Source organism: Sciurus vulgaris (genome assembly GCF_902686455.1).
Source record: "Sciurus vulgaris genome assembly, chromosome: 12".
NCBI lineage: Eukaryota > Metazoa > Chordata > Mammalia > Rodentia > Sciuridae > Sciurus > Sciurus vulgaris.
Window position 1 is genome coordinate 690,077 of NC_136473.1, and position 15,621 is coordinate 705,697.

General features: G+C 49.6%; 1 protein-coding gene across 1 annotated transcript; it reads right to left on the reverse strand.

The window, feature by feature from the left end:
- Positions 1-10,504: 10,504 nt before the first annotated feature.
- On the reverse strand, positions 10,505-13,975 carry LOC306641994 (tRNA-dihydrouridine(20a/20b) synthase [NAD(P)+]-like). The gene has a single exon (XM_079107313.1). It carries the CDS (start codon positions 13,640-13,642, stop codon positions 13,052-13,054), a length of 591 nt encoding a protein of 196 aa, XP_078963439.1. The 5' UTR covers positions 13,643-13,975; the 3' UTR covers positions 10,505-13,051.
- Between the last annotated feature and the right edge of the window lie 1,646 nt (positions 13,976-15,621).

Consider the following 15,621-nt stretch of genomic DNA (forward strand, 5'->3'; position numbering starts at 1 on the left):
ACAAAAAAAAAAAACAAACAAACAAAAGGGAGAGGAGGTGGCAGGGGTGGCTAGCAAATGCCCCAGCAGCCAACAGCTCTCCCTTCTCTGCTCCAGAGCTCCTCTGTGTCCAGGCGTTTTCCACCTGCCTGCAGCTGAGGTGGCAACCAGGCATGAGCTCAGCACGCCCTGGTTTAGGCACAGAGACTTCTCTTTTCTTGTTGTCCTGCCCCGCTCCCCAGAGGCTGCACTTTAGGTCTGTAACAGGCTCACAGCGCTCAGATCTTCCAGTTCCACCCCACGTTGTAGGTCTACCAGGCAGGGTTCTCCAGGGAAAGAGAACTGAAGGTGGGACCTATCGTACTGTGATGGTTTGGATGCGAGGTGTCCCCCAGAAGCTCCTGTGTGAGACAGCGGAGAAGGCTCAGAGGAGAAACAACGGGGTTGTAGCCTAATCAGGGACCAGGGAGTGGTCCCTGATGGGATTAGCTGAGTGGTAATGGAGGCAGTAGGCTCTGGCTGGAAGTGGTTCATCGAGGCATGGCTATGGGGCATATATTTTGTATCTGACGGGTGCAGTCTCTCCCTCCTCCCCCTACCCCTCCCGCTCCCCCCCCTCCTCCCCCTCCCTCTCCCCCTCCCCCTCCCCCTCCCCCTCCCCCTCCACCTCCCCCTCCATCTCCCTCTCCCCCTCCATCTCCCCCTCCATCTCCCCCTCCCTCTCTCAACATGCGAGCTGTTTCCCTCTGCCACACTCTTCCACCACGATGTTCTGCCTCACCTTGAGCCTCAGAGAATGGAGCTGGCCTTCTGTGGACTAGGACCTCTGAAACTGTGAGCCCTCAAATAAACTCTTCCTCCTCTAAAGTCATTCTGGTTGGGTCCTTTAGTTACAGCAGTGAAATAGCTAAGACATGTACCATATTGGCTCATGGAATTATGGAAGCCAAAAAATCCTATGACCTGCTATCTGCCTGCTGGAGACCCAGGAAAGTCAGTGGCACTGTTTGCAGGTTTAGGACCCAGAGAACTGAGAGTATGGCTTTCACTGTGAGTGGGAGAGCCTGGGAAGCAGGAGCACCGGGGGCAGGAGAAGGTTGGCGTCTGGGTGTGAGCGCTCACACAGAATCAGGTCGACCCGTGTGCAGCATGAGATCTGTTCAGGCCCTCGGTGCGCCCTGCACAGGGCAGAGCCACAGGCTTCTCTCAGTCCGTAGATCAAATGCCCATCTCTCCTGTGAGACGCACAGAGCTGATGGTCCATTTTCAGAAGACAGCATTTACCACTAATTGGGAAGCGAGATCCAACTGCAGGCGTTTCAACCATAACCCTTCCTTTTCCACTCCCCAGTTTTAAAAGTGCGTTGTGACCCTGACCTCCTCCTATCACAGCAAGGGGCAGTGCTTGTTAGGGATAAAATCGGGGGACTGCCCGCCCGAGCGTGCTTGCTGGCCAGGTTCGGTAGCACACCTACCTCTGCAGAAGTAAGAGTGGCTTCAAGCGCATCTGATTCCTGTGGCACCAGGTATTTCTAACACTTCCAGCAAACCTCACAAATGGAAATGACAAAAACAGCTCTCTGGGCATCCCACAGCCCAGTCGCAATGACAGAAAAATTAAGCACAGTTGGTAAAGCACACAAGTCCCAGGAGTGCACGAGGTCACCGTTCAGGGCTGTGCTCTTCCCTGAGCAAACCACTGAGTTGGACGGTGCAGAAGGGCCCCACTGGCCTGCAGAAGCAGACCAGGACTCCAGGGTGGCGCTCACGACATCAGCTGCGAAGATCTAAGAGAAAGAGGCAGGCCCCAACTCCAGGGTGCAGGTCACATGGCTACAGCATAGTATTTTGTCGTTATTGTTGTAGATGGACACAATATCTTTATGTATTTATTTTTATGTGATGCTGAGGATCGAACCCAGTACCTCACATGTGCGAGGCAAGCGCTCCACCACTGAGCTTCAGCCCCAGCCCTATCACATAGTTTTGAAGAGCTGGTGAGCAAGTGAAGAGCCCGAGAGAGACAGAGCCAGCTTGGCTGTCCTATGGAAACCCAGCTCCAACCGGCTAGTGCAGGTGCAGGGAGGCGTAGAGACCCAGGAGGCTGTGAATGGGGGTTATTTTTATCTTTCCCCTGGGTTCATAGGTCTGTTACAGTTCCATGTTTGAAAACAGCCTGACTGCTCTCACAAAGGCAATTTTGTTTGTAACCACATAGGTGATACATAAATGCACAGTTATTGGAAAGTATTCTAAAAGTCAACTGCACTGAATACAAGATTACAAGTGAATTACAGGAATCCACTTTGACACACTGATCCCCCTCACTTTGGTTTGTATTTTTTCAGATATTTTTCTGAGCATTTTAAAACAGCCTGGGAGGTTGCAGTCCAAGATCAGATGTGCCACTGGTTTGGGGTCTGTTGTGGGTGCTGGGCGGCACTGGCAGGGAGCATGCGGCAGAGCTACTTGCTGATCTCATGGCCAGGAAGCAAAGGAGAGAGAGAGGAAGGGGCTCAGTCCCACATCCCGCTCGGGGGCACACACTCAATGACCTGAAACCCCCCTACTCTCCATCTCCAGAGGTCTCCTCCCAGTAGGGCTACCCTGGAGATGGGGCCTTTGACACACAGACCTTTGACCCCTGAAGTACAGCATGCTGGCCATCATCAACAGCCATGGGAACCACGAGTTGACCACTGGGTTCACGCTTCCAGTGGCTGCAGAGAGGGGTCAGTTTAGGGCACATGATGCTTCGAGGTTCCAGCAGTTTTCACCTGCTGCAGCCCCCGCTGCCCTGCCCCTTCCCTGCTAACCCCGCCACAGCCATCTTTGACTCACTGTTGCCCTCCTCACTATCCTCAGCCTGCTGGAGGGGCTGAAATGAAAGGCCAGCTCAGCCCGTGGACCAGCGGGATCAGACAGAGCCAGAACCCCTCGGGAGTGTATGTGTGTGGATTTGTCACGAAGAGCTGACCTTGCACAACCGTGGGAGGGCTAAGCTGTCTCTGCAAGGCTAAAAACTGTGCTGTTCTTGTTTCGTGGCACCGCTGAAAGTACACCCATCCTACGTCAGTACCTTATTCCGTCCATTCCTCAAACCTCTGAACTTCTGCCTCAAATCTTCCTCTGACTTAAAAATATCAGGGGCTGGGGATGTAGCTCAGTTGGTAGAGTGCCTGCCTCGCAAGCACAAGGCCCTGGGTTCAATCCCCAGCACCACAAAAATAAATAAGTAAATAAAAATACCCCTGCCTTCTCTGGAGAGGCAGACTTAATTTTTGTTCCTTTGAGATGACTTTATGTAGACTTTCCCCTTCCAGGAGAAACATACGCCTTCCTCTGTGCGCACATTCAACTCTGCGCCCATGCCAGGGGTTCTCCCAACACCGACCAACTCTCCAGACTCCAGCCCGGGTCCTGTGACTTCAGCTCTGAAACTCTCTCCCACAAGGTGAGGGCTGGGTCCCTAGAGACTGCCCACTTCAGAACCAGTCAAGTCCATGTCCCCCATACTTTGACCAGCTGGCCGTGGGTGGGAGGTCCCTGCAACCCCTCACTGAACTCGGCCACAGGACTCCGGGAGCACGTATGTCCACCAACTATTGCCAACAGTTGAAGGCCGTGTGAAGAGGAGCGTAGGGCCAGGTTTGGAGTGTCCCCCACACTGGAGAATCTGTCACCACCCAGCCCAGCCGTGTGGCCACCAGTCCTGGAGCTCTCCACACCCTGTAGTCAGGGATTTCACTGAGCGACATCACTAGGCGCTGACCCTTGTTAACTCAATCTCCAGCCCCTCTCCCTCCCCAGGGTCGGGGGTGAGACCCACACTTGCGAAGTTCCGCTGGTTTTGTCTTTCCGGTGGCCAGCCATGCCAGGGGATCCACCAAGTGTGCCCTCGTCAGAACAGGTTCTGCACCTGACTCAGGAACCCACAGGGACTGAGGCTCTGCTCAGGGACCCAGATGCTCCTGGCACAGGGATTGAGGCTCTGCACAGGGACCTAGATGCTCCTGGCACTCTGTGAGGGAACTAAGGTTCTGGGTTCCGGTGCCAGGAGCAGGAAGGCCAAACACCCGCTTTCTCGTGGAGATCACAGCGCCTCTTACACCTGTTTTGGGGTGGGGGGTGTGCACACTTGCAGTTCCCCTCTCAGCACACCTCTGGTGTCCTGCTGCCGTCTGACTTCTGCTCCCCTGGGAACTTCCTCCCCAGCAGTTGCTCCTCCTCCTGCTTGACTTGGGTGGACATCACAAGAGGCAAAGCGCCGCTCCGCTCCCGAGCGCTAGCAGCCTCCTGGCCGGCCTCCTGGCAGTCAGAGCCAGCAGCTCCCCAGCTCTCCAGGGCTGGTCCAGCGACCAGAGGGCAGCTCTCTGCAGTTCCCCAGCTGCGGCCACTTTCAGTCTCAGTGTTACCAGGTCTTGGCACAGCACCTCAGCCTGCTGTACCTGAGAGAGAAATCAGGAAGAGGCAAGATCAAAACCATCTGAAGGGTTTGTCATGGTTTAGATTGAAATGTCCCCCAAAAGTCCATGTGTGAGATGCTACAAAAGTTTAGAGGTGAAAGGATTGGGTTATGGGAGTTTTGACCTAATGAGTGCCTGAATCCCTGATGGGGACTAACTGGGAATAACTGTGTGCAGGTGAGGTGTGGCTGGAGGAGGTGGATAGTGCAGGCGAGCCTTTGAGGTTTGTATGTTGTACCTGGTGAGCGAGCTCTGTGCTTCCTGGTGCCATGTTCCCAGCTGCTTTCCTTCTGCCATGATGTTCTTCCTCACCTCTGACCCAGAGCAATGGAGCTGGCCGTCTATGAACTGAGACCTCTGAAACTGAGTGCCAAATAAACTTTTCTTTCTCTGAAATTGTTCTTCTCAGGTCTTTTGGTCTCAGCAGCAACAAAGTTGACTGAAACAAGGTCTCAAGCCACAGGAGGGGAAGCAGCACTTCAGCTGCTCTGAAGGGGAGCGGGGAGTTCACTTAGATAGAGAAAAGCGTGGGGTTGCATATGCACAGGATCCTTGGCTGACCACACTTTCTGCTTAGTTGTGGGGAAGCAAGGGCATCTGCAGACCAGCCTGGGGACACTGAGGGCTGCAGAGAGGCAGGGATGTGGGGAAGGACGGTGGGAGCTGCCACAGCTGAAGCTGAAGTCCCCAGAGCAGGCATGGCCTCTGATGTGGCTGTGGCTGGCTGGGAGGTGCTTGGGGGCAGCCACAGTTATCCCAGATGGAAGAAGGAAAAGTCAAAAGAACTTCGTGTGGAGCACTGGGTCCTCTCTTCTGTCTCATTCCTGTGTGTGGATCTAGGTCCTGAAAATTCTCAAAAGGTTTCAGCCGTTATCTCATCAAATGGTGTCTTTGCCTCATTATCTCTCTCTCTCTGTTTTTTTTGTTTTTGTTTTTTTTTTTTTTTTTTTTTTGCTTCTGAAAGTCAACATTAGGCTTCCTTTTCTTAAAGTTTCCTTGCTGGTGGTGAAATCCAGGGCTTCGTGCATGCTAGACAAATGCTGTGCCGCTGAGCTGCACCCAGTCTCTGGGGGCCAGCTTCTCTTATCTGCTGTTTCTGCTGGTTCTCACTCCTGGTGCTTTGCTCCCCTGGTCATCGGTTGTGCCTCCCTGTCACTACCTGCTGGCCTGGGAGTCTCCTTGAGGAAACTCCTTGACTTCCATAACTAAGGCTGCCTCCGTCCCAGAGGGCTTGCCCTTACATTAGACAGCTGCCCAGAGACGGCCATCTGGTGTCGCACCCTTGAAGCAAGGTGTTCACTCTGGACTTGCTGCTTCCCCAGATGCTGTCAGTGTGCTGCCATTGTGCGTGAGCTTAGCACAGGTGGGCTTTGCCTCACTCCCTGTCCAGGATGTGAGCCATTTTCCTTTGCTGCACTGTGACGTGGTGGTGTAGGGGCATCAGGCATGTTTCCAGGCCACACTTGCTGAGGATGAGGCCCCAGGTGCCAACTCTGAGAAGAGAGTCCCCCAGGCATCTGCCTGACTGCCCTGTGCCTCGTCTGTGGGCTCCAGCTCTCCCTAGGGCATTGACAGCCAGGGCTCAGATATACGCGTCTGGCAAACACCCAGGCCGGGAGGTGACTGTTCACCCCTCTTGGCTCCTGCCTCCTTTGGGATTTCCCCTGTGCTTCTTGGTTTCTCGCCAGTTCATCAGGGCTGTTAGGAAGGCTTTGTCAACCTTTTTAGTTATTTTCAGCAGGAATGAGTTGGGCAATTAGACAGACAGGAAGAGAATCCTACTGGGTTTGTTCTTCTAAAACAAAGAAAGGAAAATGATGTTTAATAAAATGCACAGTTGGTAAATACTGCTATGCTGTTAATCTTGTCAACAGGCATTTCAGTCCTGTTATGTCCATAAGGGACAGTGACTTTACTTTCTTACCAGGTAGGATGAAGTGTTGCAGGTCAACCATGTGGCTTTCTGGAGAGGAAAAGGCCCAGGAAGAGGTTTGCAAAATTAACACAGCACAGACGGAAACCTGAGTAAACAGCATCAACCCTCGACTCCCTCAGATCAGCCTTATGGAAAACAGTTTGCTTAGTCACACACTTCGTAATATAGACTCAGATGTGGCCTGAACTGAACAGGCTGCCTCTTCAATCCAGACATGAAGATAGGCTTTGTCCCGGGGAAAGAGGCAGGCACGGGACAAAGTTCCTCTATTGGAACTTACCAGAAAATGAGCAAAATATCCCAGTGGTATCTCCTTCACCGAGAGCTGTGTGCTGTCGTTCCCAGTGTGGACGGCTCCTCCCAGGCAGCACCCGAGCTCCCTTGCTGAGGAGGGCAGAGGTGGGCATCAGGTAGCTGGCCTGAGGCGGAGGCCAGGAACCAAAACCTTCCCACAGAGGGCCTGGAGCCGAGCCTGGGCCGGGGCCTGCTGTAACACCACGAGCTGGAGTCTCCCTCGGGCTTCAGCATGTCAGGCAAACACAATGGAGCCTCCGCCCTCCCACCAGAACCGGCGCTCTGAAGCCCGTCTGCGCTCTGAGGGAGGCCTTTCCACACCCCAACCTCGCCCACATCCCACTCCTGCCATCCCACTCCTGCCTGGCAGGCCTGCCTCAGCGGCAGCTCAGCTGGACAGCAGCTCCGGGATGCCTTACGAGTGAGCACACCAGCGGCAACAGGAAGAGTAAGTAGGTAACGGTGGGCAGCCTGGGGCACTGAGCCAGGCGGGCACCAGAGGGAGAGGAAGGATGGGCTCTGCCCAGTCCCACTGATGTCCTCACACTGGGGTGAGCCACCCCGCTCAGGTTGCATGGCCGGCCCTGGTGGCTCAGCCCTCCACCCACTGTTCTCACTCTCCCGCCCAGGCCTCGCGTGCTGCCTTCCGGCCTTCCGCTGCACAGTGGTCAGCAGCTCTGTCCACTGGTGGGGCTTCTCAGGGCCATTCTCAACTTGCCACCTCCTATGCCGGCATCCTGGCCACACCCAGGTCCACACCTACCCGGGGCTCCCTGCTCTGCGCCTGCACCCCTGTTCTTTCTGTGGTGTGCCGTGGACTGTCCTGTGGCTCCGACCTGAGCCACAGACACTCCAGATGAGGCACCCCCAGCCTCACTGCCACAAACCAGCCCCATCAGCCATCATGTCACCGCCGCTGAGTCCCACCGTCAGGACCTACCATCTCTGCACCTGAGTCTGGGCAGGGGGAGGTCTTCAAGCCTCAGAAGGAGGATTGAATGAAGATGCACTTACCTGTTTCTGAGTCTTGAATTTGTTGATTTGTTGCCAGTCGGCTGAGGGCTCCTTCTCGGTTCAAACAGAGATCACGTGAGCAAAGCGCCCTCCCTGAAGGTCAGCAGCTCTGGGTCTGGAGCACCCGTGGCTCCTCGCATGGTGTTAGCAGTCTGCCTTGCTGCTCTCCCGGCAGCTCCCTGGAGTTCTGGCAGCAAGGGCTGGCAGGTCCCAGAAGCTCTCCATTCTCTGGCTGCTGGCTACAGGCTACACTCACTCTCACCAGCCACCACTGCTGGCTGCTTCCAGTGCTATGGCCCCCATGTGGCCCGCTCCTCGGGCAACCAGCTCAGCTGCCCTGCCTGAGACAGGATTGTGAACAGGCAAAACGCAGCTCTCCAAAAGAGGACCTACTCAGGCCACAGGACAAGGAGAAGCAGCACAGACAGCTCTGGAGGGGAGGGGAGCTGCTTATATAGACACAAAGGCAGGTTCACGCTTGTACAGTGTCCTGGGGCTGACCACAGACTTGCTGCTGAGTCATGGGGATGGAGGGGGCCTGTGGATCTGACTGGGGGCAGTTGAAGGGCTTCAGAAGAGTGGGGTCTTCCAGAGAGGTTGCAGGCAGAGTCATCTGGATGGACACCAGACCAAAGCTGCCACAGCTAAAGCAAAAGTCTCCAAGGGACCTTGGGAATCTGATGTATTTGCAGCTGGCCACGAGGCATTTGGGGTCAGTCATGGCTGTTCAAGATAGAAAAGTAAAATAAAGGCCCCTCTTGGGGAGCAGAGGGCCCTTCTCCTCTGCCTCAGATTGGCACCCAGAATAGACACGGTTACCTCATATTCATCAGTTTTAGGTATATATATGGCTGCCACAGAATTTAGCAGCTTAAAAGAGTAAATATCTATGTAATTATTATCTCACAGTTCCATAGGGCTGGGATCTGGGGGCTGCTTATCCCCTCCAGGTCTCCTGTGAGGCACATCAGACTCACCTGGGGCTCCACATCTGGCGGCTGCTCGGTCCCCATCCAGGTTCCCTGGTGAGAGTGTTGGTGAGCCTTGGTCCCCTGCAGGCCCGCAGGGAGCCTCAGGTCCTTCTCACGTGAGCCTCTGCAGGGCTGCCTGAGTGCCTAGCAGCAAGGGACAGGAAGATGCACACACACACATGCACACGTGGGGATGGAGCAAAAGCAGAAGCGCTGTTTCTTTTCAACGCAGTCTTGGATGTGAAGTGGCCTCATTTCTGCCCTGTCTGTCACAGCATGAGGAAGGCTTGTACAGGGTAGGAGGAGGCAGGCTCTGGTCCTCCCAGGGTCTGGCTACCCTCCTGAGCCACACTGTCACCCAGCATTCCAGCATCTCGTGGTCAGTGGTGGGTCATCGCTGAAGGGACACAGTTCCCTCAGCGCTGTAGGAAGTAGCCGTGTGCCTCAGGCTGTGAGTGACTCCCTGGCTCCCAGCTCCTGCCTGGCTGCTGGACCGTCCAGTGCTGCCTGCCACCCGCTGCCTGAGCTCCTGGTGTGCTCCAAGTCCCTAAGTTCCTGAGCTTCCCTAGGGTCCCCGTGGCGCTTACGGTTCTGTGCCTCCTGGGAACTGCTTTCACATGTGCGAAGAACACGTGCATGTAATATACACAAGTTCGGTTGCTGCATGCATTTCGGGGCCTGTTATGTTAAAGCATAATTTTTTGACTCATCAAAAACAACAACGCAAGCCATCTAAAACACCCAGCTATCTGTTTACAAGCGTGCGCATCAACCGTGGGGTCATGTTGATGTGCGTGAGGTGTTCAGGCCCCAGGGGACTGGCTCTGTGGCAGCTGCCTGCCTCACGGTGTCTGCGCCTGCCTGTCTCCTGATCCCATCTACCCTCTCTCTTACCTATCTCTCCCGTCAATCATCGATTATCCATCTGTCAATCCATCGTCATGTATCACCTATCTACCCATCTACTTACCTCCTTATTTATCTGTCCGTTACCTACCTGTCCATCTCAGGAGTTGAGTGCTTGAAAGAAAAGCAAAGCAGCCCACAGGTCGTGGAGGGTGGAGTTGCAGGGAGCAGCCGCTGTTTTATTCAGGGTTGAGTCAGAAGTTCTCTCTCATTGGAGAAAGACCAGCAGGAAACAGGTCTGAGAGTGATACTTGGAGCAGAGGGTTCTAAACACGGCCTGGGTGTTGGGAAAAGGGCTGGGTCTTGCTGAGGGTAAGTGAGACTCCTGGGGGTCATGCTGGGAGGTAGGCTGGGAAGGGGTGGGGACCAGCCACCCTGTGGATTCACTGCAGCCTGCCCCGGGGGTTGGCAGGACCTTCCTCGGTCTGCTGTGAACAGGCCTGAGGAACAGGGACAGGGCAGGGGGGCATCCCAGGGAGGCCTCTCAGTCTCAGTGCTGTGGAGATTTGGGGCAGAGGCAGACTGTCCCTGCCTTGTAGGGTGTTTACAGCAACCCTAAAACCACAGGAGGTCAGTGGCACCCTTTCCTCCTGCTATGCCAACCAAAAATGTCTCCAGACTTTGCCAAAACCCCCGGTGGGGAGCAGTAGCCACCCCTCACCCCCTGCTGAGACCCCTGATCTGAAAGAGAAGTGGCACGGGCAGGACCAGCGTGGTGGGGGTGCAGGTAGTGAGGCGCGGTGAGTCTGAGTGTGTTCTGGAGGCCTCGTGGGTAGTCGAGGGTGGAGTGTGATGAGGCCAAGGCTTTGGGCCCAGGACTGCCCAGGGGAAGCCCACTGGAAATCAGCACGGGGTTTTGGACGGGCTGAGCCCGAGAGCTGCATTGAATCTGCATGGAGGCAACTGGTAGGAAGTCGGACACACAGGTCCGGGTCAGGGGATGGCCAGTCTGTGGGCGTAACCCCACCCCACCGCCATCAGGCCTGAGATAACGGCCAAAGCCCTGGGACGGACACGTTTCCGTAGTGGTGAGCATGGCGAGCAGGAGTGCTGGCAGCATCTACGCTGGCCTTTCGGTGGGGACCAGACTCGGGACTTGCTTCTGACCAGTAGACCACGCAAGGTGGTAGCGGTCACTCCTGCTGCCTGATGCTGCGTAAGACTCCACTGCTCCTGCACTTACAGGAAGCACAGGGCCAAGCTGTCCACCACCATGGAGAGGACCGCGTGGCAGGGGCTGCCAGTGCCTTCAGAGGCCAAGGGTGGCCCAGGTCAACAGCCACAACAGGGCTGGGCCCAGTCCTGCAAGAGCAAGGAGGGAATTCTGCCCAAGCCCTGAGCAGGCAGAGTTGGCTTGATGGTGGAAAGATTAGGGAATTGCTGTCTAACCTGCCTTCATTTCCCAACAGTGTCCGCCTGTGTGGGGGTCTCTCAGTCACATCCCGCATGGATGAGCAAAGGGTTAACTGCTGGAGGATGATGTTGGCTGTTTATCAATTACCCAGGACCTTATCTACTCAATGAACACACAAGAGCCAATACTCTTTTTAAATGAGAGGGGGCATGATGGGTCTGGCCACACCAGCTCTGGCCTCTTACAACAATAACTCGCCCAACTCTCTTTTATTTATAGACACACAGATAAAGGGGGCCAAGACTGGGAGGAGCTTCTTCTGTGATGGACAGGATAGGGTGGAGTTAGGGGAGCCATCCTCTTAGGGGGAAAATTCCAGAAGGAGACAGGGAACCACTCCCACGCAGTGTCACATGCTTCCCAGAAGTTCCTAGAAGCCAGGCCTCTGTGTCAGAGGGCTCAACCTAGTCTGATTCTGCTAAATAAGGATGGCTTCCCATATTTCCCCTTTTAATATTCTTTAAAATGCAAATGAGGGGCAGTTATTTTGAGGTTCCAGATCTTGGTTTTGAGAGTTGCTCCGCGGTCCTGGCTCTTGGTTTTGAGGATACAGCAACCTATTATCATGATACCAAAAGAATTGGTAGCAATCATATTATTCCAAAAATATATCACTCAATTTAGGAAGTATTTGATCAACCAGAAATGCAGAGTCAATGAGATCAATTCTATCTTTTGAATATCCTGGATGTGGTGATGTGATTTTATAAGATTCAAGCTATTATTACTGCTATGTCAAATGTCCATCAAATGATTATTAATGATCTGCTAGTCCTATTGGGAAGTATGATATTTAGTTGTAACAACATATATGCTTACAATCATTATGGTATTTAAGCCTTTGTTTAAATTGGAGAGCAAAAGTCTCATCACTGATATTTGTAAAAATACTTGCTAAAGCATTTGATTTGATCTCAGTCATTTTATTAATACTTAACTTTTGGGGGGCCATAGCATCTTAACAGAATGAATTATGCCCCTGGATATAATGAATGTGGGACCAGATAGAAACCTAGAAGAATACATTAAAATATATAGGAACTAAATTATCATCAAAGAAATAATTGTTAGAATATAAATGTGAATTATTCATCTTTTAGTGTAATACCAATTTGTTGGATTCTAATTTGGTCTTTATTACATAGTTACCAGTAGTGCAATGTAATATCCAAACAATAGGGAAGAGTCCAAATTACATGGAGTTTCAAAAATCAGAATGATTGTATATCTAATCTTATTTTGTATTCTGAAAATAGTTTTAAACAACTCAATTATTTGCCTAGTTTCTTAGATCTTCCATTGTATTAAAAATTTAGACTAAATATGGTTGCTTGTAAATTCTTTTAAAGAAGTAAAAGTGAAACATTTAATGGCAATGTTGCCACATTAGGCCTTCCTGACTTTGGATTTTTGAGAGGAAGATATTTTGATATACTTGTTTTTCATCGATTTTTTTAAAATTTTAAAGTCCAGATAACACATCTAATTTTTTTATGTACAATTTAAAACAAATAAACCTTAAGGTGTATAATTCAATTAGGAAGTGTACCAGTTTGACATTCCAATTTAATTTTTTAATGCTAATCCAAGTATAATTCTATTAGAGTTTCTTGTTCATTTTTTTTTGATGTTAACATTTATTCTACCACTTCTGTGCACTTAACTTTTATTAAAAATGTACTTGTTAAGGTACAGATATCATATGTCATACTTTCTTAGTATTAAAATAAAAAAGTTTTTATTTAAAAATTTTAAAAACATTTCCTTTAGGGGAACCCTCCTCCCCCAATCCATAACAAGATTCAGAACAGTTTGTCAGTGTTTGGACCTACAATGACCAGGATTTTTGAACCACTTCTGCTCTTCTTCAAAACTATAAATTTCTAGGTCCATTCGATATCTACTGAATCAGAATCTCTGACGATGAGGTCTAGATCTGATCTTTTAAAATGCTCCCACGGATTGTTTTTATAATAAAGTTTGAGAGCCACCAATTTAAAGATGCAACCTTTTATGGTAATCATTATAAGTATAAAATAAAGTATATATTAAGATAATTTAGGAAGTCCAGTCAAATGCCATAATGGTCTGTAAGGTAATCTAAGACTGCTGATGTGCTTGACAGTGCATTAAATACTCTTCTTTCTTGCTTCGAAGTTATCTTTTCCATCATGTACATCAAGTGTTGATGGAAACACATGTAAGGAGTTCCAAGTTCAAGAGTGATATCAACCCAGTCCCAGATGCATTTCAGTGGAGTTTCTTCATATCCAGCAAACATGGCTGGGTTTGCTAAGAGTCCTCTTGCAACCATCACACCATCTGTTCCAGTAATCTGCCACACATTTTCAGCCTCTTTTAAACTCCTGATATCTCCGTTAGCAATTACAGGTATAGACATGTTTTCCTTTATTATTTTAATGGCATCATAGTGGACTGGCTGATGTCTTTCTTCAACAGTTCTTCCATGGACTGTAATCCAGGAAACTCCAGTTGCTTCAGCCTTTCTACAAAGATCTATGGTTTGCGTAAGGTCATCATGGATCCTTATTTCAATAGAAACTGAAAATCTGGGGTTTTCCACTTGATTTCTTACTTGTTTCACCATATCTTGAACAAGCTCTGGCTTATTTATTAAGCAAGCTCCATAACCTTCTGCCATTGCCCACCATGTTCACAAAATTTTTTCTAATCTTTTTGAAAACTCTTCCAACTTCTTTAAGCTTTACCTCTGAGGGCAACCACAGTTAATGTCTATTCCATTTGCATAAGGACAGACTATACAAGCAGCATCAGATAAAAGTCTTGCATCATTGGCAGTAAATTGAACAATCAATGGGCAATCACTTTGAATATTGAACCATTGGGGCACAGATTTTCACCAGCTGCCCAGAATGAAACATTTCTACTGGATCTTTTTTTCTTTCTTGACATATTGCAGTGTGTATGGAGTCACACTTCATGAATATAGATTTATTTCAGATCTTCTCCTCTGAGGAACAATGCCAGCCACCAGGGCCCGGCTCCGAACTGTGGAGAAGACAGCAGAAAGGGCTGCTGGCAGACTCGGCTTCCCTGACTGTGGGACTGGGCACCGGGTCCTGAGTGCACACGGACTCTGGCTCCCACATGACTCCCAGGCCGGGTCGCTCCTGCCGTGTGGGCAGAGCTTTGGGTCACCAGGCGGGCCATAGCCCTTCATCAATTTTTTATTTTTTTTTTTTAGGAACAGTGGCCCATGCATGGAATTTATTGTGTGCCACTGTTTATAAAATACTCGAATAGTCCTGCATATGCATAATATTTCCAACTTAAGACAGGAGACCATACAGAGTGTACTTTCTGGCAAACAAAGCAATAGATGGTTCTGCTGCCTGGAGCTCCAAGTTGTATTCCAGGGCATGAGGGAAGCAGGCCACAACATAAAGGGAAATACCAAACTACAGTGGCAATCGGTTTTTGAAGATCAATCCAAAAACATATCCACCACCTTTAGAGATAATATGTAGCGCTGGCAAGACATTTGTATATTTTATCCATTTAGAAAAGGCACCAGATTCTATTGCAGAACAATTAAGGCAGTAAGACATTAGTGGATATTTCATAGAAAAGATTGGCTTTATATGAGAAAATCCCATTCTAATAACCATTTGAACATACAATCCTCAGTTCCAAGGGCAGTATAATTGGCTGGCCTAGGTATTCCTTATGCTGTCTTTTTCTTAAAGGTTACATCTAGACAGCCAGAGAGTCTGTCATGGGACCAGCATATAGATAAGTTTCCAACGCAGCCATTATAGTCAAATCCAGCCACACGGATGGGTATAATGTGAGCATCTGCAAAACCTCCCATCATATGAATATCATCATATGATATTCATAAAATACCAGGATTGATTCTCCAGTCCACATTGTTGGATGTATTAAAGGTGGATCTGGGAAACAGGCCCAACAGATTTCCCATACATTTCACTTGTGGGAGAGCTCAATAGAGCTGCATGTAACCATTGTGGCTGGAGACTTAGGATCTCCTTATGGTAAAACCTGGGGCATTCTATTGCTCCCTTTTTATTTCTATTTTTTTTTAATTGTTGAAAAAGATTGCTATAAACTGGAGCATTATTCACCTTAAATTGTAGACAATGGCCTAGCATTGTACAAGTATTGAAACCATAAGAAGTGACAATAAATATTTCTATTTGACCAGGAAGATTAATAAATTTACTTATTATTAAAGTCAATATTGTTAAGTTGAAGAGGGCATTACAAAAAAAAAAAAGGCCCAGTTTTCACCAAATATATGATCTGATTTTGTCTCTAGTAGTGGGCTGCGTTACAGAGCCATAAAATGCAGTCAGTACAGACATGTAAAATTAGTCTTATGACCTGTTTGTTCTATAGGTAATGGCCTTATTATGCTAAATTAACTTAAGCTATTATATTAGAATTGGTAGTAATTCAATAAATTATTATAAAAATCTTAGAACTTATGTTATTGATCTAGAATATTTTAAGGGATCTATGGAAAGATAATCTTTATATATAATGATATAGTTGCAGAAATATCTTTAAAAACCTTGTTTTTAAAGTAGTAAAAATAATCCAAATGTCCAATAAAGGGTTTTGGATAAATGAACTATA

Excerpts from the sequence above, each read along its gene's own strand:
- LOC306641994 (XM_079107313.1), bottom strand. The coding sequence starts at position 13,642 with ATGGCAGAAGGTTATGGAGCTTGCTTAATAAATAAGCCAGAGCTTGTT.